This window comes from Panthera tigris, chromosome C2, assembly GCF_018350195.1.
Source record: "Panthera tigris isolate Pti1 chromosome C2, P.tigris_Pti1_mat1.1, whole genome shotgun sequence".
NCBI lineage: Eukaryota > Metazoa > Chordata > Mammalia > Carnivora > Felidae > Panthera > Panthera tigris.
The window spans coordinates 47,698,636-47,725,918 of record NC_056668.1 but is presented as its reverse complement, the minus strand read 5'-3'; the positions used below and the strand labels follow the sequence as shown (position 1 = coordinate 47,725,918).

The 27,283-nt window shown below is 36.5% G+C and overlaps 1 protein-coding gene across 1 annotated transcript in view; it reads left to right on the top strand.

Moving 5' to 3' along the window:
• The window catches only part of TOMM70 (translocase of outer mitochondrial membrane 70), a 31,920-nt gene extending 6,074 nt beyond the window's left edge, over positions 1-25,846 (top strand). The window contains exons 2-12 of the mRNA XM_007095992.2: positions 7,111-7,284; positions 9,500-9,626; positions 11,230-11,339; positions 14,282-14,430; positions 16,038-16,245; positions 18,131-18,265; positions 19,279-19,386; positions 20,285-20,401; positions 23,665-23,762; positions 24,337-24,459; positions 25,397-25,846. Coding sequence (XP_007096054.2) covers positions 7,111-7,284; positions 9,500-9,626; positions 11,230-11,339; positions 14,282-14,430; positions 16,038-16,245; positions 18,131-18,265; positions 19,279-19,386; positions 20,285-20,401; positions 23,665-23,762; positions 24,337-24,459; positions 25,397-25,550 — 1,503 coding nt within the window. The 3' untranslated portion in view covers positions 25,551-25,846. The remainder of the gene's footprint in view (positions 1-7,110; positions 7,285-9,499; positions 9,627-11,229; positions 11,340-14,281; positions 14,431-16,037; positions 16,246-18,130; positions 18,266-19,278; positions 19,387-20,284; positions 20,402-23,664; positions 23,763-24,336; positions 24,460-25,396) is intronic.
• Positions 25,847-27,283: the final 1,437 nt, after the last annotated feature.

The window sequence follows — 27,283 nt, the reverse complement described above, 5'->3', positions numbered from 1 at the left end:
AGATTTATTACCTGAGTTACTTGTTTTTAATTCTTGTGTCTTACCCAAATACTTTTGGATATATGTGTGTATATTTATATGTAGTTGCTACTTTGGTTCTAATAATTTTCTAGTTATTAGTTACACAGTTTACTAATTACCTAATCACATTTTCCCGATGTGAATTGGGGTTTCCGGTTTTTTAATCAGTGGTGATTCTTTAGAGAAGCTGCCAGTCTACTTGTTTCTTGACCTGCCTCTAGTGTTCCTTCAGGGTAAAGACTATCCTGTTGATTGTGGAGTCACATCAAATGTGCTTTTTATTAAAATGAATTCAGTTATATTTCCTTGGCATAAAGAAAGAAAAAGATCTGATTGTGCTGATGACTCTCTTTGTCTTTTCATTTAAAGACCTTTTGCCCTAAAGTTAGTAGTTAGCAAGATAGGATATCTGAATCTGTTTTGTTTCAGTTCCAGAGTGTGAATCTGGATGTGATTGTAATAATAATCTTCATAAAATGTGGATGACAATCCATGCAGTACAGAAGTAAAGTTTAGGCAACCTGGAGTGGAATTGCTAGAGTTTGAATCCTGCCTTGAGCCAGTTACTCTGACTGTCTGGCCTTCAGTTGCTCTTTATGTAAAATGAGGATAGTAATAGCACCTACCATGCATCTCCATTGTGGTGCTCTGCTAAAGATTTGTCAAAAGTAATTTTGACAGTTGATTTTTTTAAATGTTTATTTATTTTTCAGAGAGACACAGTGAGCAGGGGAGGGGCAGAGAGAGGGAGACAGAGGATCTGAAGCAGGCTCTGTGCTGACAGCAGAGAGCCCGATGTGGGGCTCGAAGAACCACAAGATTGTGACCTGAGCCAAGTCCAGTGCTTAAGGGACTGAGCCACCCAGGTGCCCTTTTTGCTTAATGCATTAACTTCAGGATTCCTTGTGAGATTTGGCTTCAAATATTTATTGAATTCATTTAGCAGAATCACATGGAATCATGGAGTTAACTCTGCTGAACAGTTATTCATTATGAAAGAGATGGAACTTACCCAAATCATGCATGAGGGAAAAAACCTAAGTTTTCTAGTAGACCATTTTAAATCATACTTTATGTGACATACTAGGCAGATGTCAACATCTTTTTCATAGTTCTTCTGTATTCTAATCAGTATTGATGAAGTTTGAATTCACACTCATGTATGAAAATTGAGTATGTGGCTGAAGTGGAGTAATGAAAGTTTGGAGTCTTGTGTGTAGGTCTTGGTGGTGGGAAGTTACTGGAAGGTTTTGAGCAAGGAATGATACAATTTACTTGTTAAAAAGAATTTTCAGAGCAATTAGAAAATAATTTGTTGTAATAAATGCAGAGAGAGCTGCATTTTCACGTAACTTCAGTGTAAAATATTATGGAATGTTCAGAACCTGAAAACGACTACCCAAACCAAAAGTGATTTCCAGTAACATAAATGGCTTTTAAATGTCTTTTAAACATAAATGGTTTTTAAATGACTTCTAATCCACCTGAGTACTTAAAGATATGCAAACAAACCGTATGAAATAAACTGGCATTTCAGGATGTTCCCATTATGTTTTAGATCAGTATGTCTGCATCTCATTTATCAAATATGCTTTCAAAATTGTCTTTGAGCTTGTTTTCTAACTCCAATCTTTAATTATGAAAGTTCTTATTATAACTCAAGAATGTAGACTGGTGGCGGCAGGTGGGGATTACTGAAAAGCAGTGTGAAGGATTCTTGTAGGATGGAATTAAAATCCCTCATAAGGAATTGTTAGTCATGTGTTCTCTAATGCAAACTTTTTTGTCCAGTGCATTTATTTTAATTTCTGCCTGCTTTTGGCCTCAAAGCTTGTGAAAATAAGGTCTAGTTCCTGATGTAGGGGAAGGCTGGCATTGTGTTAACCAGCTTTTTGTCCTACATTTCATCAGTGGGCCAAAATGATTAGTTTTTCTGTACTGTCCTTGCTGTAATGCCATTCTTTCTCTGCATTTTTATTTTTTTTATTAAAAAAATATTTTAATGTTTATTTTTGAGAGAGAAAGAGAGCACAAGAGGGGGAGGAGCAGAGAGAGAGAGGGAGACTAAGAATCTGAAGCAGGCTCCAGGCCCTGAGCTGTCAGTACAGAGCCCCTGTGCAGGGCTTGAACTCAAGCTGCGAGATCATGACCTGAGCTGAAGTCAGACGTATAACCCACCCACGCCCTCCGTCTGTATTTTTATTAAGGAAGGGAAATAGTTGGACAGAAAGTAATGAGGCAGACAGTGGGCGTGGGGTGATAGGGATGTTAACCAAGGTTGTGCTCTCCAGAAATGTGGTTTGGTTTGCTTTCTGGAGTGGAAATGGAAGCAACTGAAGAAAATTTGCACTTGGTGATTTGCCTATGTAATTTGATCCTTTTCCACACAGTGTCATTCAAACCATTGTTTTTTTTACAGTATAATAAAAAGAAGTTAATCAGATTCTAATTTTGGCCTTAGGAGTTAAAAGACTTTTTTTTTTTTTTTTTTTTTTTAAGACTTTTCAGGCCCAACATGAGGCTTGAACTCAACAACGCCAAGATCAAGAGTCGCATGCTCTACTAACTGAGCCAGCCAGGTGCCCTGGAGTTAAAGAATTTTTAATAACTTTTAAAAGGAGCTATTATATAAAACGACTAATGGAGGAAAATAGCTAATTGAAAGATTCACTTGGTTGGTTTTAAGTTGATTTAGACTTTGCTGGATAAAAATAAGTATCCATCCTCTAAGTAGAGAAAGGAAAGCCTTGTGTACTCATCTCTCCAGATATGTCTGTTCTTTTAACTTGTCAGCCCTTGCTATAACTGCCTCTTCTTGTATTCTGTATGATATTATTTGGCCTTAAACTTCTAGTAGACAGGAAGGAGTTCATTACCTGTTTCTGCGGAGACAAGGTCATTACTCTGTCCAGAAGATGTTTTTATCTAATCTGTAAATCTTTATTAAAAATACTGAATAAGGGCACCTGGGTGGCTTAGTCAGTTGAGTGTCCGACTTCTGATTTCAGCTCAGGTCATGATCCCAGGGTCGAACCAGGCTCCATGCGCCTGTGTAAGATTCTCCCTCTCTCTCTCTGCCCCTCTCCCCAGCTCATGCTCTCGCTTGCTCTCTCTCTCTCTCTCTAAAAAAATTAAAAAGTTAAAAAAAAAAATACTGGGGCACCTGGGTGGCTCAGTCGGTTGAGCATCTGACTCTTGATTTCAGCTCAGGTCATGATCTCACAGTTGGTGGGATCATGGGATCTAGTCCCTCATTGGGCTTTGCACTGATAGTGCAGGGTCTGCTTGGAATTCTCTCTCTCCCTCTCTCTCTGCCCCTCCCCCCTTTCTCTCTCTCAAAATAAATAAATAAACTTTTAAAAACAGTCTTCAGTAGGTCTGTAGTCAAATATACTTCTCACATGCTTTTAATATGCCACATTATTTTCTACATAAACAGTCCCTAGTGTTTAAGGATGTGTATTTGCCATGTCCTAAATGAGTTAGAAACATTGTAAACGTTTTGCCAAAAATTGGAAGAATGTTTATCTTGATATTTAGTATCAAAAGTAACTTTCCTTCTTTTGAAGTTTTATTGGCCCATAAAGATTCCTGATTATGATGTGTTCTTGGCAAATTGAACCTTTTATCAGTAAAACTGTCCTTTTGTGTTCCATCTGAGGCTTTTTAATGCTTTTTTGGTCTGATACTGCCTTATTTTTCTTAGTGTTTGCCTTCTCTAACTTTTATAGTCTTTTTGACCTGTCACTTTGTTTTAGGTTATGCCTGATAGCATAGTTTGAAAATTTTTTAATATGGAGATTTAACCTATTGACATTTAACCTATGTTGTTATTAACCTGTTTAATGATTCGTGCCATATGTAACCTGTTTTGTTTTTTCCTTTATCCTCCCCTTTCTACTTGTATTGATAATTTGCCCTACTTTTGGGTCTATTTTTAGTGATAAGGAAGTTATACTACCTCTATTTCTGTTCTTGCAGTCAACCTTAAAAACTAGTTTGGCTAGGTATAAGATTCTAAATTGGAGATAATCTTTCTTCAGAACTTTAAAGTTGTTACTTCATTGTTTTTTAGTACCCCACGTTGGTGATATTCTAATACCATTTTGGTTCTTTTTCCTTTGTGGATAGTCTGTTTTTTCTACCTAAAAACTTTTAGGATTTTTGTTGGCAAATTTCACCATGATGTGTCTAAAAATGTGTGTTATTTCAGCTCCAGGAATTTTTCTTTTCTTTTCTTTTCTTTTTTTCTTTTTTTTTAATTAGGGCTCACACTCAATGTGGGGCTTGAACTCACAACCCTGATCAAGAGTTGCATGCTCTGCTGACTGGGCCAGCCGGGGGCCCTTCCAGGAATTTTTCTAATATTTCCTTCAACACACCATTCTGTGCCTTTCCTTCTAAATTCCAGATAGGTAGATGTTGGAACATCTGAATTTATATTCCATGTCATTTAGGTTTTCCTCCAAATGTCTCATCTTCCTGTCCTCTATTTTCATTGCATTCTGACAGATTTCCTTGGCTCTATCTTCTACTTGTTAATTTGCTCCTCAGTTATGCCCATTCTAATATATAGTCCCAGACTGTCTATTAAGATGATCTCAGCAGAAACTGAGATTTTCTTTTAATGTTTATTTTTGAGAGAGAGACAGGGAGGGAGAGAGAGGGAGAGGGAGAGATATCTCAAGCAGGGGTGGGGCACAGAGAAGGGAAGGCACGGAATCTGAAGCAGGCTCCAGGGTCCAATCGGTCAGCACAGAGCCCGATGTGGGGCTCAAACCTATGAAATGTGAGATCATGACCTGAGCCAACGTCATATGCTTAACCGACTGAGCCACCCAGGCACCCCAATCCCAGACCGTCTGTTGAGTTGATTATAATAATCCTTTTTAATTTTCAAGATGTCTAATTAGTATTCTTTCAAAGCAGACTCCTTTTAAAATGACTGTGATAGCCTCTTATTCCTCTGATGTTAAAGTTTCAGTTTGCCTGGTTTATCCTGTTTTCTCAAATACTAGTTTTTCTATTTGAGTTGGGTGCCTCTCTCTTAGGGTATTAAATTTTTTTCTATGGTAGCAGTTCTCAGCAGTTTGGTCTCTTGTAAGACAGCCAAGGTATGCCTATCACTTACCTCTTGGGTGTAGGGGATCCTCGCTCCTTCTGGATGACAGCCCTAGTCCAGGCTCACTTCTCCTCTCAATGGAGTGGGAGGACTGTAGGGGCTGCTTCTAATGCACTTTTCCAGCAATAACTTGATAGTTACCCTCCTATAGTCTATAGCTATATACGAGATTCCTGATTGTCTATGATGGATATTTTGTGCTAAAGATTTTCACTGTCAAAGCGTTTGGAAGATGATTGAGGCTTTTGACAAATGGAAGATTTTATATTCATCTTTTAATTTATTTGTGGTTTATTTGGGTCTCCTACATCCTAGTTTTAAAATATGTTCCTTATTGACACTAGCTGGCTTAAACTAGCTGTTTAATATTCTGAACTTAGATAAATGGAGTTTCCGACAAATCTTTGCACACTATACTTTTAAAAAATAATTAGAGTAGTACTTGGATTAAAGGAGAAGGGAAACAAAAGGTAAATAGTGGGGGGAAAGCAGCAAAGAAAAATGAAGCAAGAGTAAGGGGGGAAAAAGAGCACGTTCAAAAAAAGGTTGGTGTTTCACTTTTCTGTTTAGGAGTGAGATGCCCTGGTCCATAAGCAACTTGGCTTTCACGACTCCTGTAAGTTATTTGTGAGGGCAACTACTTCTGCTTTTGTTTTGTCAGTGCTTACCTGTTGCAGACATTATGTATTCTTTCATAATCACATATTTGTTAAAGTTGGATGATGCTGGGGTGCCTGGTGGCTCAGTCGGTTGAGTGTCGACTTCAGTTCAAGTCATGATCTTACGGTTTGTGGGTTCGAACCCCATGTCGGGCTCTGTGCTGGCAGCTCAGAACCTGGAGCCTGCTTCGGATTCTGTGTCTCCCTCCCTCCCTCCCTCCCTCTCTCTCTCTCTCTGTCTCTCTCTCTCTCTCTCTCTCTCTGCCCCTCCCCCACTTGCTCTCTGTCTCTCTTAAAAATAAACATAAAAAAAATTAAAAAATAAAGTTGGATGATGCTGACAAACAATAAGTTTTGGGTAAAGACATGCAACAAAGCTCTTGGACTTAGCAGCTAGAACCCGGATAACTGGAATTGTCTCCAGAATGCTTCCCAAATGTTGACTGAAGTATTCACAACTGTCCTCAGTGGGTACTACCTACGAACTCTTCTTATTGTACACAGTATGTAAGTTGGGTCCTCTAGGAAGACTCTGAGACTAAGACAAGAGTACAGAAAATTTATTGATGAGCAAACAACAGATTTGGGATAACAATTATAATGAAGATGACAAAGTGTGTCTAGTATCTATTCTATACTATTGACAAACAGCCCAATAGAAAAATAGCAACACACATGAATAAGTGGTTTTCAGAATAAAAAAGCCTCGTGGCCAATAAACATTAGAAGATTTTCAGATTCATTAATAGAGGAAAATGTAAATCAAAATAATATTGGAGTATTACTTTATACCATGGTTTTTCAATGAACTTGGCACTATTGACATTTTGGATTTGATAATTCTTTGTGTTGGGGGGCTGTCCTGTGCATTGCAGAATGTCAACAGCATCCCTGATGTCTACCGACTAGGTAACAGTAGCAGCTACCCAAACCTACCCCCTGCAGTTGTGACAATCAGAAATTTCTCCAGACATTGTCAAATGCATCCTAGCTGGTAGTCACTTCTGACTGATAACCCATTAGATTGGCAAAAATTAGCTATCACAACTCTTGCTGGCAGGAATGGCAGGAAAGTGGATTTTAAATATAAAGTACTACAGCAGTTTTTTTGAAATTAAAAATACATAAACCTTTGGCTTAGCAATCCTACTACTAAGACTTTATCCCATGAAGATATTTATATGAAGTGACTTACATTGTAAACAGCTATTCTACATACCCATTTTTCTTCTGTCAGTTTATCACTGTTTAGTCTCTGATCTTAATCTATTCCTGAATATTGATAAGTGTTCTTTCTTCTCATTTCAGAACTCTCTTGATAGAGCGCAAGCAGCCAAGAACAAAGGCAACAAATATTTTAAAGCAGGAAAATATGAACAAGCTATTCAGTGCTATACTGAGGCGATCAGTTTGTGCCCTATAGAGAAGAATGCTGACCTTTCCACATTTTATCAAAACAGAGCTGCTGCCTTTGAACAGTTGGTATGTATCTTAGGGTTTGTTTTCTTTTTTCCTGTTCTTTTTGTTTTCTTTATTTGCATAATGTTTCAGTTAGTACCACTCAAACCTAATAAGTTTTTTGAAGTTTTGAAATTACAGGCTTTTTGTTTTCATATCTTTTAATTACATAACTTTTTTAAGAACAGATTTGAGTTTTGCTGGTTAAAAATATAATCTAAAGTTACATATATCAGGTTCTATAAAATTAGACAATACAGGAAACTACAGTTTCTGGTAACCCCATCCTTCTCAACAGTTTGAGGCGATTTTTTTCAATTTTTTGTTTCCATAAATATTAATAGTAGCGTGCGGGGAGATCAAACTTATTACACAGTATTGTTTGTGACATTCTTTAATTGCCACTATATCTTGTGCAGCTTTTCTTAGCACATGCAGATTTGTTTTATTCTTTCTGAAATGGTATATGTAGTAGGTGTTACATGTTTGTATACTGGAGAACATCTAGTGATGAACATTTGGGTTGTTTCCTGTTTTACCTATTGCATTCAGTATTTGAGTAAATATTTTCGTTAAGTATTTTTTTGCATACTTTCGGGAGGATAAAATTCTAGAAATGGAAATCTAAAGAGATAGCATCAGCACCTACTCCCAACAATATGAGCATGCTTGTTTTCCATTACTCTCGCTGACTATATTATCAATCTTAATATTATTTGCCATTTTTTCTCTCATTGTTTTAATTTGCACTTTTAGAAATGTTGCTGAAGTTCACTATTCTTTTCTGTGGTTATTGGGCATTTGTAGTCTCCGCATTTTTTTGTTCAACCAAATATTATTGACTATCTTCCTATACGGAAGGTTGCTATGGTACAAGCTGGGTCTATAAAAGCAAACCGTTATGCATAGAACTCAAGAATAGCTAAACAATGAACTATTTAAATGGCATTTTCACAAATGCTTTAAATAATTAACATGATTCAGTAATAAAAAAATGACTGGCGATGGGATTGGTGCATAAAACAGTAGAGGAGACAGTGTTACAAATAGAGGAAACGGTGTGTATAATTGCTCTGAGGCAGGAAAGAGTTTGGTGTGATTAAAGAATTATAAAGGATCCTGGAGTATAGAGAGATGCAATTGGAGAGGCAGCAGAGGGCAGATGAGACAAAGTCTACAGCGGTAAGGAGTTTGGATTTGATTCTGAGTGTAATGGCAAATATTTAAGGGTTTTAGGTAAGGCAGGGACATCCTCTAAAATTGCTTTAAATGTTCTGTCAAGAATATATTGTAGGGAGGCAAGAGTGGAGACGGGGACACCAAGTAAGGATGTTGCTGAGGTAGCCTATGTGAAACATGAAGTAAGCTGAGACCAACAAGTTGCTGTTATATTGGATATGAAGGGTGAAGAAAATCAGGAATGTAAATAATAGTGGAATGGGGAAGGAGTGAGACAGCTACGTAGAAGTTGAATTGAGAAATGTCTCTTTTGGGAGTCATCTAATTTTCTATTTTATATAATGCCAGGATGTTAGATGTGGTCACCTAGGGTGAGAGAAGAGATGAGACCTTGAGGACTCAGGTGGAGGGGAAGAATTTAGCAAAGGAAATTGAGAAGGAGCAGCCAGTGAAGTAGGTAGAAATCAATTAGAGCGGCAGTTCTTTGGAGGTTTGGCAATAAAGAGGAACCAAGAAATGGGGTAGTAGCTGCAGGGAATTATGGACTCAAAGGAGGGTTTTTAAAAGATGGAAAATAACTAGAGTAAGTGGTTTTTTTTTCGTTTTCTTTTTTTTTATATGCTCATGGGAATGATTCAGTAGAGATGTAGATTGATGTAGAGGTGAAATAGCTAACAAAGTAAAGTCTTTGAAGTGGAGAGAGTATGGATCCAGCTCACAAGTGGAGGATTGGCCTTTGATGAAGAGGGGTGCTTCCTCAGTTTTAACAGGAGGGAAGGAGATGATAGGAGCACAGAGATGCAGGTAGGTTTGTAGATTTGGTGGTAGAAAGATGGCCTAAGTATGTCCTTTGCCTGTTTTTGAAAATCAGGTTGCTTTTCTTTATTTACAGGTATTTATAGAGCTGTTGTAATATATTGTGGATCTTAACTCTTTTTATGTACTGGGAATATTTTTGTGTGTTGTGAGACTTAACACTCAGCCTGTTAAGTTTCGAAAAGTAATTTCTGTTGAACAGCGATTCCTTTAGTGTGACTTTTTTTAATACTTTCAATTACAGCAAAAATGGAAAGAGGTGGCACAAGATTGTACAAAGGCTGTTGAACTTAATCCCAAATATGTGAAAGCTCTCTTTAGACGTGCAAAAGCCCACGAGAAGCTAGACAATAAGAAGGAATGTTTAGAAGGTGAGGGTATTTTTGTGTTTACATATGAAAATTATATAAGGCTTTGTAGTCATTGGTAAGTTTATATGAAGTAGAGAAATCACTTGTATTTAAAAGTTAGATTCTTCCCCAACTGAGAATTTGTTTTCTAATTTAAATTGAGATTTCTGATACTTGAGTATTGTTTCTATTCTCAATTATGGGACTAAATTAGTATTAAGATTTGAAGTTTATGTACCATACATTTTTAACTTGGCAATTAATGAGCATCAGTGTAATTCCATGATAAAGAAATCAGAAAAGAGGTTTTAGTAAGTGATAGTGTTGCTAAGATTCTACATATTTTCAGTTAATGTCCTATATAAACATGAAATAATTTTAAGATGAGACATTAAAGAAAACATTTGTATTTTTGTGCTTGGTATTTTCAAACATTATTTTATACCCAATTGGAAATTATGTATTTGGTACAAAGCATCAGGTGAATTTGCCATTCTGAGTAAATTCTGTAAGTAAATATTCTGCAGCCTCTAATTGGCCATATCTGCTTCTAAAACTCCAATTAGAATATAGGCTACTGGCTTATTTTAAAGTACATTTTTGTGGGTGACGTGGAGCTAAACCAAAGTGATTTCTACAAGCTAAATCTGCTTTAAAAGCATCAATAATCAGATTTAGCCTTAATTACTTTTTAAAATAACATTATTTAAAAGGAAAAATCCATTTTATTTTTAAAAGTCTGGATTACCAAGTGAAGTGGTTTAGAGAACATTTTAGAAAAATTTGAGGTTTTGTGGTGGTGTGTATTTTGGTGATGGGTAGAAGGACTGTTGCTTTGGAAAAAGAGAATTCTGAGTTTTGAGCCAGCCCTTGAAGTTATTACCAGTTAATAATTGGCAGAAAGCTGATTAAGTGGATTTTAGATAGGTAGACTGAGATGGGAAAAAGACATTGACTTTGGCATTAGCCAGGTTATCCGGGGAACATAAAACAGATTGACTTGTTTGGAGGAGCAAAGATTTGGAATTCTGAGAAATTGAATTCAGAAAGAGTGGGAACAGCCAATGCTTGAATACTCTAAAAGGTTGAGAGGTTCAGGAACCACTGATCTTTTAAATTTCAAACCACTTTATCTTGAGCTGTGGCATAACCAGATGAAAATGGTATTTTGAAGCAGATTTAATTGAGAGATCCCTGGCAAGATGGCTTTGGACACAAGGAATAACTTGTGAGGTCTATAAAAAGAATCAGACATGAGAAAGCCACATTACATTGATAAGGCCTTTAGGTGCTGGGCACAAGGGAATCTTCCTGGATTCTTCATTTATTTACTATGTAGAATGTGAGGGTGGTAAGAAACATCACAAACCATACAGGATAGTTCCTTGGATTTCACAGGTGAGAAAAGTGAATAACCAGAGAAGTGGAATGAATTTCTGAGTTTCGAGTTTGAGTTATAGAGTATATAAAACTAAAGTGTTGAGAAGCAAATTATTGGAAATGAAATTGATAGCTACATCAGGCCATCAATTTGGTTTGGCTTTCGGTGGTACATGGTGCCCATTTGATGCTGCTAATCATCTTTGCAATAATTTTATACTTTTGTTTTTTCCATCATCTCTAGATGTCACTGCTGTGTGTATACTAGAAGGGTTCCAAAATCAACAAAGCATGCTGTTAGCTGATAAAGTTCTTAAACTTCTTGGAAAAGAGAAAGCCAAAGAAAAATATAAGGTAAATCTAAGTTGGTTAATAGAGGGGATATACATTGTGAAGAGTCATTTTAATTTACACTGCTTGAACTTGGGCATGATGGCAGTGGTAACAACTGAAATTAGATCTGTGTTACACTTCTTTTCCTGTAATGTTGGGCTTTTGTGGCTTATCTTTTTAAAAGAAGAATGTAAGCTATATGCAATATTGTATGTGGAGAATACTGAAAGAATTCATCTGTATTAGACGTTGCCAAACAAAGCCTATGGACCGCATCCAGTCTGCCACCTGTTTCTATAAAATTTTATTGGAACACAGCACTCAGCCATCATTTTTGGCTGCTTTTAAGGTAAAACAGTAGAGTGAGGTGGTTGTGACAGGGACTGTATGGCCTGTAAAGCCTAAAATACTTACTACCTGGTCTTTTATAGAAACAATTTGCCAGGCCCTGTCTATATCATTAAAGGTATATTTTTAAGCATATACTGTATAAATTGGCATTGGTTTTAAGCAGTCTGTAACAGATAATTTAATTCAAGAAGCCTTATTGAACAAAACTCCATGGTGGCCATTTTAGAAATAAATGGTCCTTGCCCTTACAGAATTACAGTTTAGTGAGAGAGACCATTAATAAGTATAAAAGGCATGATATGGGGAAGTGTCATGAAGGATAGAAGTAGTGTCATGGGATTACCACAGGCATCACGAAATATCTATCACTGGAAAATTTCTGCTAAACTTCAGTAATATCAAGGCAATTGTTCCTTTTTTCTTTAAGAATAATGTTTCCCTTAAGTTGATTTTAATAAGCTGTGTGTTTTTTAAATTTTACACCCCTAAATATTAGCTGAGTTAAACAGTTAAAATGGGTTTCTTCACTGCAGGACTTTCATGTGCTAGGATATGTTGTGAATCTTGGAGAGGAGTATAGCTGTAGTTGTTCTTGGTCTCTTTAAACTGTGCTTTTTTTCTCCTTGAGCATTTCCTAGAACTGGGATTCCTCACAGCACTGTAAAATATCATTTAATAGTCTCGCAACCTTGAGGGAGCCTAATTTCCTTGTGTATATTTATAATGTTATTGTGGAGTGATTATATTGGTTGGTCTTCAGGGTGCTCAGAAAATACGAGATAACCCACATTTACGTAGGTTCCAAATTAGTTTCCACTTATATTTTCTTTGAAGTTTTTATTTAAGTAATCTTTACACCCATTATGGAGCTTGAACTCACAACCCCGAGATTAAGAGTCGTATGCTCTTGTGACTGAGACAGCCAGGAGCCTCTCCACTGTTCATATGCTACCTTTGTAAATCACAAAATACTTTTCATGTTATTGTTTTTATTTCTACAACAGCCCTATGAGAAAAATAAGGCAAGTACATTTGTTGCCATTTTACAGATAAGAAAACTGAAAGTGACATGTGCAGGGTCACATGGCTAATTAGTGGCACAGCTGGAACTTGTATCTTATTCCTTTGTTACTTAAGTCCATCACTTGCATTGTATTTACTTTAAATGTGTAATTCTGTGTGGAAGGCAGGAAGATACCTTTTCCAAGCTGAAATAGTAAACTAAAAGACAGTAATGATTTAGTCTGTCTTCAGCAACTGCTATTTAAAGTGGCAAATGATTGCCACTATATATTCCTATACAATCGTTAGTGAAATACTGAAATTAAGCATACTTGTCATTTGATGGGTGACCAATTGATTTACAGTATTAACCTGTATAATCCTAAATGAAGACATTGAATTTCTCCCATAAAAATAGGGCTTTCCCTAAGATTTCCTTTGTCTTCTTTCCCAATCTTATCTATTCTAGATTAGATAATTTACTTATAAAGCCAAATTCCCTTGGGGTGCTGGGGTGGCTCCATAGGTTAAGCCTCCAACTCCTGCTTTCAGTTCAGGTCATGATCTCATAGTTAGTGGGATTGAGCCTGTTTAGGATTCTCTCTCCCTCTCTCTGCCCTCCCCTGCTTGTGCTTGCTCTGTCTTCTCCTCTCTCTCTCTCTCTCACTCGCTCTCTCAGAATAAATAAACTTAATAAAGAAAAAAGCCAAATTCCTTTTTGTCCTTCTTCAAATACAAAGGCATTGAATCTACCAAAAAAACAGGAATGGTATTTATTATGCATACAATTTAAAATACCGTATTTCAACTTAAAAATCTTTGGGTTAGATTTTTAAGAAAAAGGATCCGAAATATAAGGGCCCTACGGTTATGTTATTCCCTGTACCCTCTTGAAGATTTTATCCTAATTGGACTAAAAGGAAATAATTCTATAATGATGAATCACGTTGCCATGCCAAAAAGTAATTAAAACAAGAAATGTGATTTCATTCAGACTTTCAGTGGCATTTACTGTAATGGAGATCTTCAGATGCAGTACAGCTGGAGGTCAGATGAGAGCCCATGGTAAATGGACTTAAACATTATAGCACCTGTGTAAGATGTGGTCTTGAGTGATTAATTAAGATGCTGATCTAGAACAGAGACCAGAAGGAGATAATTTTTATTTTTTATTACATTTTTAAAAAATTTATTTTTAAGTAATGTCTATACCCAAGATGGGGCTCAAACTTACCACCCCCAAGAGTTGCATGCTCTGCCAGCTGAGCCAGCCAGGTGCCCCAGGAAATAATTTTTAACTCAGCAGTTATTTGCCTCCTGTGTTTGAGATTTCACTTTCTTGGACTTTAACATGTAGTCCTAGGAGGTCTGGATATTTTACATGTTTGGAGAGGAGAGGTGTCATTTAAAACCTGCTTTGAACAACTGGGATGAGTAGCTTTACCAGTTCCACTGTCTCTTGTCCTGTGGTTTGCAGTCTGGTATTCTTCAGTTATTTGAGAATGAGATCCTAGTTTTTACAGCAGTCATTCTCAGTATTGTACAAATGTACCTGCTTCTTTGGTCGGTGTTTTCTCATTTTGAAATATTTAAATGTGATTGAATTTCAGAATCGTGAACCTCTGATGCCATCTCCACAGTTTATCAAATCTTACTTCAGTTCTTTCACGGATGATATAATTTCTCAGCCCATGCTTAAAGGAGAGAAGTCTGATGAAGATAAAGACAAGGAAGGAGAGGCCTCAGAAGTTAAAGAAAAGTAAGTTTATCAACTGTAGTATCTACGTAGTACCACATGATACTCTCAAGAGGATTCCCAGTGAGTCGAACAGTTGACTGTATTTGAATAGGGGTACTAACTTGAAAATTATCATGTAGCTCAACATACAGATGTTTTAGTGCAGGGAAGTTTATAATTTATAACTGTGAGATGCTTAGGAGTGCCCCATAGAGTGACTTTCTTCCAAGTTTTTCCTGCTTGCCTAGCCATTCTTTGGGCTTCTTGTGTCTGTTTCTGTAGAAAACTGAAACCAAAGTACAAGATGCTGTGTTTACAACTGAGGATCAAGTCATGTATGTATAGAAGTCACCTAGTCTGCTCATCCATTTATATTTATCAGTATTGTGTTTTGCTGTTAAGGTTAGCTCTCCTTTCTAAGAGAAGGTATAATATTATTACCAACATGACATTTTTTAATGAGTTGGGAAGAAAAGGGAATATTTGTTCTAGTAGCAGAGCATAATTTTGTGTCCATGGCATATTGGAAAGTTTGAGGAAACATTGCTTTTGATTTGTATGTCCCTAATTTTTCAACCAATGTTGGCCACCTTTTAAGGGAGGATACCATGTATAATTGTAGTTGATACACAGTCTTTTCAGAAAATTGTAGTACAGAAGTAAATGTTGAAGACCATGCCAATAATTTCCTCTTCGGGTTAGGGAACATTCCTTGCTAGAAAAATTGCAGTGAAGTTAGAGTGCAGGGAATATTACCATGTAATTATAGGATAAGTTAGCAGAGTTGTAAGATTTTGACTGATAAGTTACTTGCCAGTTTTCTCTACTCAGGATATATAATGAAGGAAATGAGAAATGTATTTTAACTTACAGAGACTTATATTTGTAAGACCCCTTAAAGGTCAGCTAGTCATCTTAGAAGAATACTGATGTCGCTGTATTTTAAAAATTTAGGGAACGGTGATTTTTTTTTTAAAGTCCTACTTAATAGAAGAATCTTCCCTTAAATTTGCTTCTTTGGTATTTCCACCTATTCATTCTAGGTCTGTTTTGTAAACAACACAACTTCTGGGTGAGAGTCCTTCAGATAATTCTCTGCCTCCAGTATTGCTCCTTGACAGTGCATTTTCTACAACATAGCCAGAGTGTTCTCTACCAAGCAGAGATCAGGTCACGTCTCTTCCCTTGGCTTATGTGACCTAAACTTAATTATCTCCTAATTCTCTGTTCTTTCTGTTAGGCATAAAATAACTGTTGAGTGACATCAGTATGCCACAGGTGTGAAGGTGAATAAGACTGGATCCTTATCAATGATGCAGATCAGTCAGTCATTAGCTCATCCTTTAACATATATAAATGTCGAAGCCTGCGCAGTAACCCTCGGTTTCTGCTGTTGACTCTGCTGTTTACCTTTTTTTCCTAGTCTCCAAGACATCGAGAAAAATCCCAGTCCGCATCAGAAATCCTAATCAGTTATTCCTCCACCACCACACCACCCTATTCCAGTCCCATACTGGAATGTTAAGGGGAAGTAGATAGTTGATTAACTCTAGCATACGAGATGTTGCAAGTTTCAGCATTTGATCCTTTCTTAGTAAATAATTTCCTATGTTCATTTTTATTTTCAGTTCTGGATATCTAAGGGCCAAACAGTATATGGAAGAAGAAAATTACGATAAAATCATAAGTGAATGCTCAAAAGAAATAGATGCTCAAGGCAAATACATGGCGGAAGCATTATTACTACGAGCCACCTTCTACCTGCTTATTGGCAATGCCAATGCGGCCAAACCAGATTTAGATAAGGTCATCAGTTTGAAAGAAGCTAATGTGAAGGTACATTTAAAAATGTGTGTGTGTGTAAAACTTGATTAAAAAAAGAGACTTACAGGTTTTCCCAAATTTTCAAATTTTAGTTTCTGTTCTCCAAAAGGCTGTTTTTATTTTGGAAGGAACTACCCCTAATGATGATTGGGTCAGTATGGTGAAACTGAAACATAAATATGAGTGATGTTTATCTTTAGCTAGGAAAGGATTTTTTTTTCTTTTTTCTATGGCATCTGGTAACTTGAGCTTCCCGTGATAGCCACTGCTTACTGTATTAGACTATATTTGGATAGGGGTAAGGGTGATATAGCAGTGCTATAGGTAATACTGTAAATAAAAATACAATAGGGAATACAAGATTATAAAATGCATTCAATAAAATAAACACATTTAATCTGAAAGATTTTTGTTACATGAATTAAAAAATAGGTTCTAAAAATATGATATAGAGATATATTGAAATATACCAAAAGTTTTTGTAGTTGCATAGTTGGAACAGCTTTTTATCTTCCAGGTATTCTTATGTGTACATAATTATTTTCATAATTAAGATTTAGGGGGACCTGTTGAATTATATAAGTCTTCTACTCAGTGTTAACAAGACAAAGCTTAGCTACCAATTAACTAAAATTTCTTACTAGTTTGTTACATTTGTTCGGCCTGTTTGCTCAGTGAATTAAGTGAATTCTGTCTTTTTTCACCTCCAGATAATTCATTCATGTATTTTGTGTAATATAAAAGTTATTTTCAAGGCCTGAATTTTTAACAAACTATCTTAACTTCTTATAAACAAAAATAATTACAACTAAGTATTATTAAAAGTTCCTTTTAGAACTACCCTACGACCCAGCAATAGCGCTACTAGGAATTTACCCAGGGAATACAGGAGTGCTGATTCATAGGGGCACATGTACCCCAATGTTTATAGCAGTGCTTTGAACAATAGCCAAATTATGGAAAGGGCCTAAATGTCCATCAACTGATGAATGGATAAAGAAGATGTGGTTTGTATATACAATGGAATACTACTTGGCAATGAGCAAGAATGAAATCATGCCATTTGCAGCAACATGGATGGAACTGGAAGGTATTATGCTGAGTGAAATAAGTCAATCAGAAAAAGATACTATGTTTTCACTCATATGTGGATCTTGAGAAACTTAACAGAAGACCATGGGGGAAGGGAAGGGGGAAAAAAATAGTTACAGAGAGGGAAGGAGGCAAACCATAAGAGACTCTTAAATACAGAGAACAAACTGAGGGTGGATGGGAGGGTGGGGGAGAGGGGAAAATGGGTGATGGGCATTGAGGAGGACACTTGTTGGGATGAGCACTGGGTGTTGTGTATAAACGATGAACCACGGGAATCTACCCCAAAAACCAAGAGCACGCTTTACACACTGTATGTTAGCCAATTTGACAATAAATTATATTAAAAAAAAAAAAAAAGTTCCTTTTAAAATGAGGTTTTCAAATTGAAGATACACTAATAATATGATCTTTATTTTTATTTCCTAGTGATCACAAATATGTTCTGTTTTTGTTAAAATTGTGGGGGTGTTCTTACTTCATCGAAAGAAAATTTACATGTACTTTTACCTCAAAAATTTTTTTTTTGGAGAAGAAACCTATTTCTTCCTTCATGACCATAACTTTTTGTTGTAATGGCAAGTGGTAACAATGCTTATCATACACCCTGTACAAAAATTCACTCAAAATGTCAAAATGTGGTGTTCTCTCGCTCTCAAAAGAAAAAAAAAAAAGACTTGTATACTTTTAGAGGATGAGCTTTATGGTGTATGAGTTATACTTGAATAAAGCTGTTACTTTAGAAAAACTAAATTGGAATAAACAGTAACAGTGAACCTTTTCTTTTCTCATTTTGGTTATGTAGCTTCGCGCAAATGCTCTCATCAAAAGAGGCAGCATGTACATGCAACAACAGCAGCCTTTGCTGTCTACTCAGGATTTTAACATGGCTGCTGACATTGATCCTCAGAATGCAGACGTTTATCACCACCGAGGACAGGTACTTTTCTTATCAAGAGTTCTGACCTTTGTATTAAGGAATAGGATACTAGTTTTGAGAAGGTTGTCAAAAGTTTTCTTGTGTCACTTCTGATAGCGTGAACAAAAGTATCAAAGTATTTCACAGTCTGGGTGGGCGTTTATGTAGTCCTGTCTTGAATATTTGTCCTTTATAAAAAAAGAAACAGAAGGTTACAATTACTGGCTTGCTGGTTCGAGTTTGTTTTTCACGTATTTCTGGCTTTTAGGTTTTCAGTGAGTAAAACATTAAAAGCATTTATTGAATATTTTAGGTTAATGCTAGAATCAACAGGATGATTTCTGTGGGCTTGCTGTAAGGAAATAGCGTCCTAAACTATACAAAAAACCGTACAAAAAAAATCTCTTCTGAATGGAGTTTTATAGTATTTGGTTTTTTAGTAAAAATTTGTTTTTTAGCAAAAATACATAGTGAAGGAAATCATTTCCAATTCCAGCCTTATCTGGGGAAAACAGGTCTTTATAACCCGTTTAACATGGATGGCTTCTTGGACTACATTAGGGTGGAATGTATAGGCTACATTTCCATACAACAGAAAAGCTGAAGTTCTTTCTAGTGTAGGAAAATTTTACCTAATACTTCTATCTGAAGGCTGTTAAGAGATGTTAAGATAATCTCTTAAAATTCTTGACATTTTGATCCTTACTGGTAGTGTCTTAAGATTAATTTGAAAGATAATTACTCTTGTCTGATATGTTTGAAATTTGAAAGTAGGGATGTTTTAGTCTTCTAGGAGAACAGGTTTCTTGCTTAAGAGTGACCAAAACTGCAGTACAAAAATGGTGGGTTTAATAGTATTTAGTGTTTTTGAAAAAACTGGACACTAGTTTTTAGAATCTTTCCTTTAAATGATAGGATTTTCTAGTTCATGATTTCTAGAAAGTAATTTTGTATTGAATACTACATGCTTAGCATTATGCTAAATTGTGGTAAGAGACACTGTATAGATAATTGTTTTTTTTTTTCTTCCTTAGCTGAAAATATTGCTTGATCAAGTTGAGGAAGCAGTGGCAGATTTCGATGAATGTATTAGATTAAGACCTGAGTCAGCCCTGGCACAAGCTCAGAAATGTTTTGCATTGGTGGGTTCTACTTTCTTTTGTATTTTCCTAAACATCATTTTTATTTCCCATTGTTAACAAAAATAAGTGTTTCATTGTCTACAAAACCGTCACCTATTTTTCTGCCAAAGGAAGACTACAAGAGAAAAACTGTTGGTTTAGGGAAATGGAAGTATAGTTGCTAATTGAGGTTTTGCTCCTATATTTCTCTGGATGTTTTGAGTTTATCTTGATAGGTGTTTGTCCCTGATTTCATCCTCCCCTAAACAGCACCGTTCTTCTTACTTTTCTACCATAAACTAGCACAAAAAACAAAAGCATTTTGAGGAAGTACTCTTCAGTCATACCACATAACTGCTTTCTCATCTCGCCTTTGTAAAGCTGTTAATACTCAGAAACATGACGCTAAAAATCAGGTAAAATAAGTCCATTTCTAGTGAAATGAGGTACTTCCAGTTAGCCCTTATAGTCTGAGTCCTAAAAGAGTTTTTCTTAAAGAAATTGGGTCACAAGCACATTTATATTATGGATGAAAAATGTTACTAGATGAAGCTTTATAACACCTGGAGTAAGGTGATAATAAATTATATTTAGAAGCCACCATTTACAAAATGGAGAGCATACTGGACTTCTAAAAGCCCTCATTTATATGCAATGGTAACTTACACGTTAGTATGCCTTCTTCTAGATTATTAAACATCTTGAGATTGTATAATGGCAATGAAGTCATAGTTGTACATGGCAAATGGAGATATATCCAGAGATAGTTTCTTGCACCCCTTTTAGATGCAGCAAATTAGGTTAGCAAATCACCTGCTTTTCTGGAAATAATTATGTGATTTTTGTGTGACTTTTGTAATATGTTAAATTCCATGAGTTTTTGAGTTCTTGATTTGACAGGCCTCTTTTATTTCCACAGTATCGCCAGGCATATACAGGAAACAATTCTTCACAAATCCAAGCAGCTATGAAAGGTTTTGAAGAGGTTATAAAGAAATTCCCAAGGTGTGCTGAAGGCTATGCACTGTATGCTCAGGTAAATGTGATTTTTCATATTTTTTTAGTGGGCAGTCCTTTTTTTTTTTTTTTCTTTTTTCTTTTAAGATTTTATGTATGTATGTTTATTTTTTGAGAGAGAGAGAGAGAGAGAAAGGGAGACACATAATCCAAAGCAGGCTGTAGACTCTGAGCTCAGAGCAGTCAGCCCAGAGCCCGACACGGCTTAAACTCACGAACTGTGAGATAATGACCTGAGCTGAAGTCGGACACTTAGCCTACTGAGCCACCCAGGTGCCCAGAACCCCTGATGGAGAGTTACATGCTCCACTGACTGAGCCAGCCAACCAGGTACCCCCAATTACCAGTCCTTTTAAAGAACTGTATTCATACGCTGAATTCCATATGGAAATCAGAAAACTGTGCTTCCCTGGTTGCAGCTTCTATGAATACAAATAGCTTTGTTCCTGTTTTGATTTTCCTGGCACCAAAATGGTCTTGAATCACCTCAGGAGTGGCTCTTATGTTAATACAGTTTGAAAACCCTGGCCCTAAACTCCTAACATGGGGAGTCTGAAGTAGAGCATTTCCCTCAAGTGTTCATTTGGATTGGGTTCGCAAAATTAATTCCTTTAGGAAAATTTACCCTGTGCAATTGGTGAGAAGAATGTCCAAGGAAAGGTTTTTCTTTCTCTTTGATCATTGTTCTTTTAAATGGTTAGATAGGCTGTAACAGCTTATTTTAATTTCTCTATGGTTTGCCAAGTCCTGAGCTTTCCTTGCTTTAGGATTGAAGGTGTGGAAAGTGGGATGTATATTTGAATTTTTTTCACTTTTTAATTGTAGTCTGAAGTCTCTGAGAACTTACCGATTTTCAGTCATCCATTTAAATGAAAATGGTTAGCTTCTTATAGCCACAGTTAGACTTTTTCCTAAATGATCTTGGAATGGCTGTTTTCTTTCTTAGTCTTTAAGTTGAAATTTGCTTTTGGTATATTCATAAACCAGACATCTCAATACGCTGTATAATATCTTCTCTTACTCTTTTTTATTCCAAATAAATGTTTTCCCCCTGACCCAAACATCACAGAAATAGGAAACATTTAAAAATGACCATCTGTGGGGGTGCCTGGGTGGCTCATTCAGTTGTGTGTCTGACTCTTGATTTCAGTTCATGTCATGATCTCACTGTTGTGAGATCGAGCCCCATGTCAGGGTATGCCCTGAGCGTGGAATCTGCTTGGGATTCTCTCTCCCTCCCTCTCTCTCTGTCCCTCCTCTGCTCGCTCGTGCAATCTTTGTCTCAAAAATAAACTTTTTTTTTTTTTTTTAAATGACCATCTATGGTAGATTCCTACCTCCAAACCTTTCTGAAGGTTGTTTTTGTTTTTATTGTCTTTCATGCTACCTTTAGTCAAGTTGTAAGTGCCACAGGCCATAACTTTTTTTTTTTTTTTTTTTTTTTTTTTGTGAGTGGGATTATGACAAGATGGACTCGTGTTAGCTCTGTTCTTTAAAAGTCCTAATATCACTGCATTGTTAGGAATTGAGATTCAGGATATGAAGTACAACCCAGAAATTCTTTAAATTGAGTGTGAGGAATGCCTGGGTGGCTCAGTCAGTTAAGCGTCAAACTCTTGATCTCAGCCCAGGTCATGATCTCACAGGTTTATGAGTTTGAGCCCTACATTGGGTTCTGTGCTGACAGAGCAGAGCCTGCTTGAGATTCTCTGTCTCCCCCTCTCTTTGCTCCTTCCCTGCTTGCTTGTGCTCTCTCTGAAAAGTAAACATTTAAAAAAAAAAAAAAATAGAGTAGGAGCACCTGGTGGCTCAGTTGGTTGAGTGACCGACTTATGGTTTCAGCTCACTTTATGATCTCATGGGGTCTGAGCCCTGCATCCTGCTCTGCACTGATAGCATGGAGCCTGCTTGGGATTCTCTCCCTCCTTGTCTCTCTACCCCTCCCCCACTAGCACTCGCTCATTGTCTCTCTCTCAAAAATAAAAACATTTAAAAACCTTTTTTTTTAAATAAAATGAATTGAGTTTGAAATGATCTTATCTCTCCTTAGAATTTCTAGACAGGATGATGAAACATTGCTGATTACGCACAGTATTGTGAAAGCATGTACAAGATAAAATTTAATAAAATGTATTATATAAGTTAAAATAGGACAAACACACATTATAATTGTATGACATTTTTATTGAAAGGTACACTTGGGTTTGATTAGGTTTGATTAGGAACAAACCAGAAGACGACAGTACCACCCTGTCCTCATCACGGAAATGAAATTCAAAAGGATTTTTTTAGCACAGATTTCTATAGGCAGCTAAAAGAGCAAAGGCCACTGCATAGCTTTAAAGGAAACTCATACTAGGTACAGGTCTTCAGAGTTTTCCTAATTGCACATTGCCCTGTCTCCTCTATGCCATCTTCAGAACAGCTGTGGCTTACTCAGGCTATCTTCTTATCAGCCCTAACATTACTAGTCTGTTTGCACTAAAATAAGTATCCTTTGACCCCTCCTCTGCTTTTTACTTCACATATAATATATATGTTACTTTATACACAAATAGATGTAGTTACATAGTGTAACTTTTTTAACTCTCAAGCTTGAGCTTAGATGCTAGCCAGCTCTCCATAGTTTCAGTGTGAACTGGTATCCATGTAACCAAGCTTTCCATTTCTGCCATGGGATTTGCCCTAAAATAGTTGACTGTAGCTGCTTTTTTTTTTTCTTTTATCAGTCATTTTTAAGGAATCACTTTGGTAACAGTTAACACCTAATTGAATTTATTCTTCCAAACGAGTGGCTCGGTTAGTTGAGTACCCAGCTGTTGATCTCGGCTCAGGTCATGATCTCAGAGTCCATGAGATCAAGCCCAGTGTTGGGGTCTGTGCTGACAGTATGGAGCCTGCTTGGGATTCTCTGTTTCCCTCTCTCTGCTCCTCCCCTGTTCTCTGTTTTAAAAATACATAAATGAACATTAAAAAAAAAAAACTGGCACCAAGAGTGGGATTTTCTCTACGATGTACCAGATCATCTGTTATTGTAATATCACTAACCACTTGCCAAAAAGAAAGAAAAGTTAATATTTCATATTTATAACAATGCTTTGTAAAAAAAAAAAAAAAAAAAAAATACTAAGATGTAACATTTTTAAATAAGTTTATATCCCCAAAACAGAATTTGGTAATGAATGGATAAATTAAGTAAATTTTAATAGTTAGTAAACAATATACTTTTAATTGTTTAGGTTGACAGTTACCTTAATATAACTGAAGTATCTCCTCATATAGGCATTAACAGATCAACAACAGTTTGGTAAAGCTGATGATATGTATGATAAGTGTATTGATTTGGAACCAGATAATGCCACAACATATGTTCATAAAGGGTATGTATATTTGTGGTTCTCTTTGTTTCTGTAAGAAACTGTATTTCCTGCATAGTAATAAGATGGATTTCTTCTAGTCCTTAAGAAAGGAAGTGGGGGACTGTGATAGAGAGTGTCAGTGAGTTAACTGACAAATTTCCTAATGCTGTGGATGCTTTATTAATTTTTGAAATTGTACTTACATTTCATTCTTACACAGCAATTAATAAATGTACTAGCATAAAGATTTCAGTTCTGAACATCCTGTCAGATATTACCTGCATCAAAATAAGTTTTTTCAGTCCTTGTGTACTTGAATTATCATTACGAAAAAACCTTAAATTATACAAAATAAAAAATTAGGCCATGCAAGGTAAGTCCATAATAGAGCCTAGACCTTTGGACACTTTTTTCATAATAAGGAATTTGGACTATAAAACCAATATAAAATTGAGGGGGGGGGGAATTAATGCTGATTATGTACTGTTTTAGTTGGGTTTTCCTTGTAAATTCATTGAGGTCGGAAATTGAGTCACGTACTTATCCTAATGATACTGTGCCATCGTCCCATCTGACTGCCTTGTTGCATTTGCAGTTTACTTCAGCTTCAGTGGAAGCAAGATCTGGATAGAGGTTTGGAGCTCATCAGCAAGGCTATTGAAATTGACAATAAATGTGATTTTGCATACGAAACCATGGGAACTATTGAAGTGCAAAGGTAACTCCTACAGTATGTTAGAAAATTTAAGGCAGCGCCATAGATATTTATCTTCATTCTTCTCATTACAGATATGTTATTGTCAATATCCACTAAGTCTTATTAATATGTCATGCCTTTTGAAGCAAGCTTCCCTTAAAAGCATACAACTTTGATTTGCCTTGTTTCATTACTTTTTCAATTTAAAAGTCACACTTTAAGAAATTAAGTCAAGCATATGCGTTAGAAAGGAAAATTTGAGCATTATGTGTAGGTAGGAGCACAGCCAAGGGACTTGGGGGAACCTGTGATTGGAGGGGAGGGACATGGGGTGGGAGTGTGGTGGTAGGAGATGAGGGGAAAGGTGAGTTCACACACATGTGAAGGTAAGGCCCCTGGATACTATTAATGTTCTCTGAGGTTACATCACTGCTTTTTTTTTTTTTTTTTAATCTATCTTTGGGGGGTGGGGGGAGAATGCAAACAGGGGAAGGGCAGGGTGAGGGGGACAGGATCTGAAGCAGGTTTAGCACTGACAGGCTGACAGCAGCGAGCCCTACGTGGGGCTCGAACTCACGAACTGCGAGATCATGATGTGAGCTGAAGCTGGACACTCAACCGCCCCATGTCACTGCTTTCTAAAGGAGCCTTATGATTTAGTACAGAAACACAATGAATTTAGGGGCCAGACGGGATTATAATTTTGAGTAAGTCATTTAATTTCTCTAGTCTCACTGTTCTTATCTGTAAACAGAGACTACAGAGGTATAATGTAAGCACATAGTATTTATAATAGTAGCTAACATTGAGTGCTTTCTTTGTGCTAGGCACTATTTTGTTTCTTATAAAGGAGCAAAGAATTTATTAGGATCATAGTTGAACCTTAGTGGTCAGAAACTTCACTGTATTCTTTAAAATTCCTATAGGATGTGAAACATTTAAAATTTTGTTCTTTTAGAGGAAACATGGAGAAAGCCATTGACATGTTCAACAAAGCTATTAACCTGGCCAAATCGGAGATGGAGATGGCTCATCTGTACTCACTGTGTGATGCTGCTCATGCCCAGACAGAAGTTGCAAAGAAATACGGATTAAAACCACCAACATTATAAAATAGGGGGAAAGAGAATGACCCTCTTTTTAGAAGTTTACTCCCTTTTCAACTGAACCCTAAAGACACTGTCATGAACTGTGTTGAATGGTGGAACTTAGTATTTCTGTTTGTGCTGTTGTCATTCATTACAGGTTTCATGTCTAGGTGTTGTGGGAGTGGCTGTTGAAGGAAGTTTGCAGTGTTGCAGCTTTTATTCCCTGTGCAACAAAAGCTTAGAACCTGTTAAAGGGATATGAAAGCTGCAAAGAGTACAGATGATAATTAGCCATGCAAATAAAAACTTTGATTTGTTGATTTGGCTTTTTTTTTTTTTTTTTTTGAGGCGGGGGATGGGGGGCGATGGTTACGTTCTGGATGATTTGTGTGTGTGTGTGTGTGTGTGTGTGTGTGTGTGTGTGTGCGCGCGTGTGCACGCGCATAATATATTTTACAGCATGTTGGTTTTTAAATTCATATAGTAAGTGCTGTAAAACAAGTTTCTTTGATTCAGTTAATCCCTTTTAGTTTATTTAAGGAAACAAAGCTTAAATGGGGATTTTGTTTTGAAGGCAGCAAAACGGAGACCCTTTAAACCAATGTCAGCATGCACAATGCCTCTGATTCTGCAGAATTGTTAGATTCAGTGGCAACTTAAGCCTTTTGACCCCATTCAACTCCAATGGATAATGTACATTGTTCCTAAAGTCTATAGCAACTGGCTTTCATACAGTAAATCACACAGAACCAAATATTCTGGTATATATGCTGGAAGACTGAAAATTAATGGGTGAGTGAACCAGGCAAGAGGTAAGATGAAATAGAAATGGGTTTTAATTGCCTGTGGCTATTTTTTATATTAGGCACACTATTTAATAGTGTACTTTTGAAAGAAAATTCAGGTTGGTTGTGTGTATAAAGATGAAGTGTTATACATGGGAGTGTTTAATTAGCTTAAAATGTGTAGTGCAGAAATGTGGCTAAAGGTTCCAAAAGGATATGTTTTGGAGTCAGAAGCATAGTACTTCGGTAAGTTTAGTGTTTTAACTATGGCTATGTGTGCTTAAAGAATTTTAAGCCAGTATTTTCAGAAGTGCTGAAGAAATGTGGAATGCTTTTTAGTTTGGAGCTAACCTTGCTCTCTAGTGCCTGACTGCACATGCCTAGATCTTTACTAGGGACACTGACAGTTTTATCTTTACTTCACCTTCTTACTGAAAAAAAAAAAAAAAAAAAATATTTGTTTTTGTTTTACAATTGTCACTTTTCTAGACCATCCTTTTGTTTATATGCTGGATTTTTCTGGTGGGAGAGAGGTTGTGTTCTTAAAGTGTCTCGTTTTGAGATATTCGGAGTTGGGAGAGGTTTATTTAAGTCTGAGTATAATAAAAAAGCAAGCAAGCCTTTGGTTACACTCTGGAAATGAATTCTAATTAGTTTACATTTTTGGGAGTAAAGGAGCACTGTATCCCTCTGTAAGAGGGTGCTTTATCCTAATGAAGTCAAAAAGATTCTGTCTACAAGTGCTACTTTTTTAGAAACTATGAGAAATGACCCCTTCCAAAGTCAGTCTGGAAGACACTGAGGAGGCCTCTAGTGGGGACAATTTAACATAATTGAAGATGGCCTGGATAATGGAAAGTTCGAGAGCTGTGCATTTTAGTTCTTAAACTATGTACCAATTATCATGATCCCTGAATACAGAAATGTTCTACATATCTGAATAACCTCGGACTTAAAGTTTTTATTTGCATG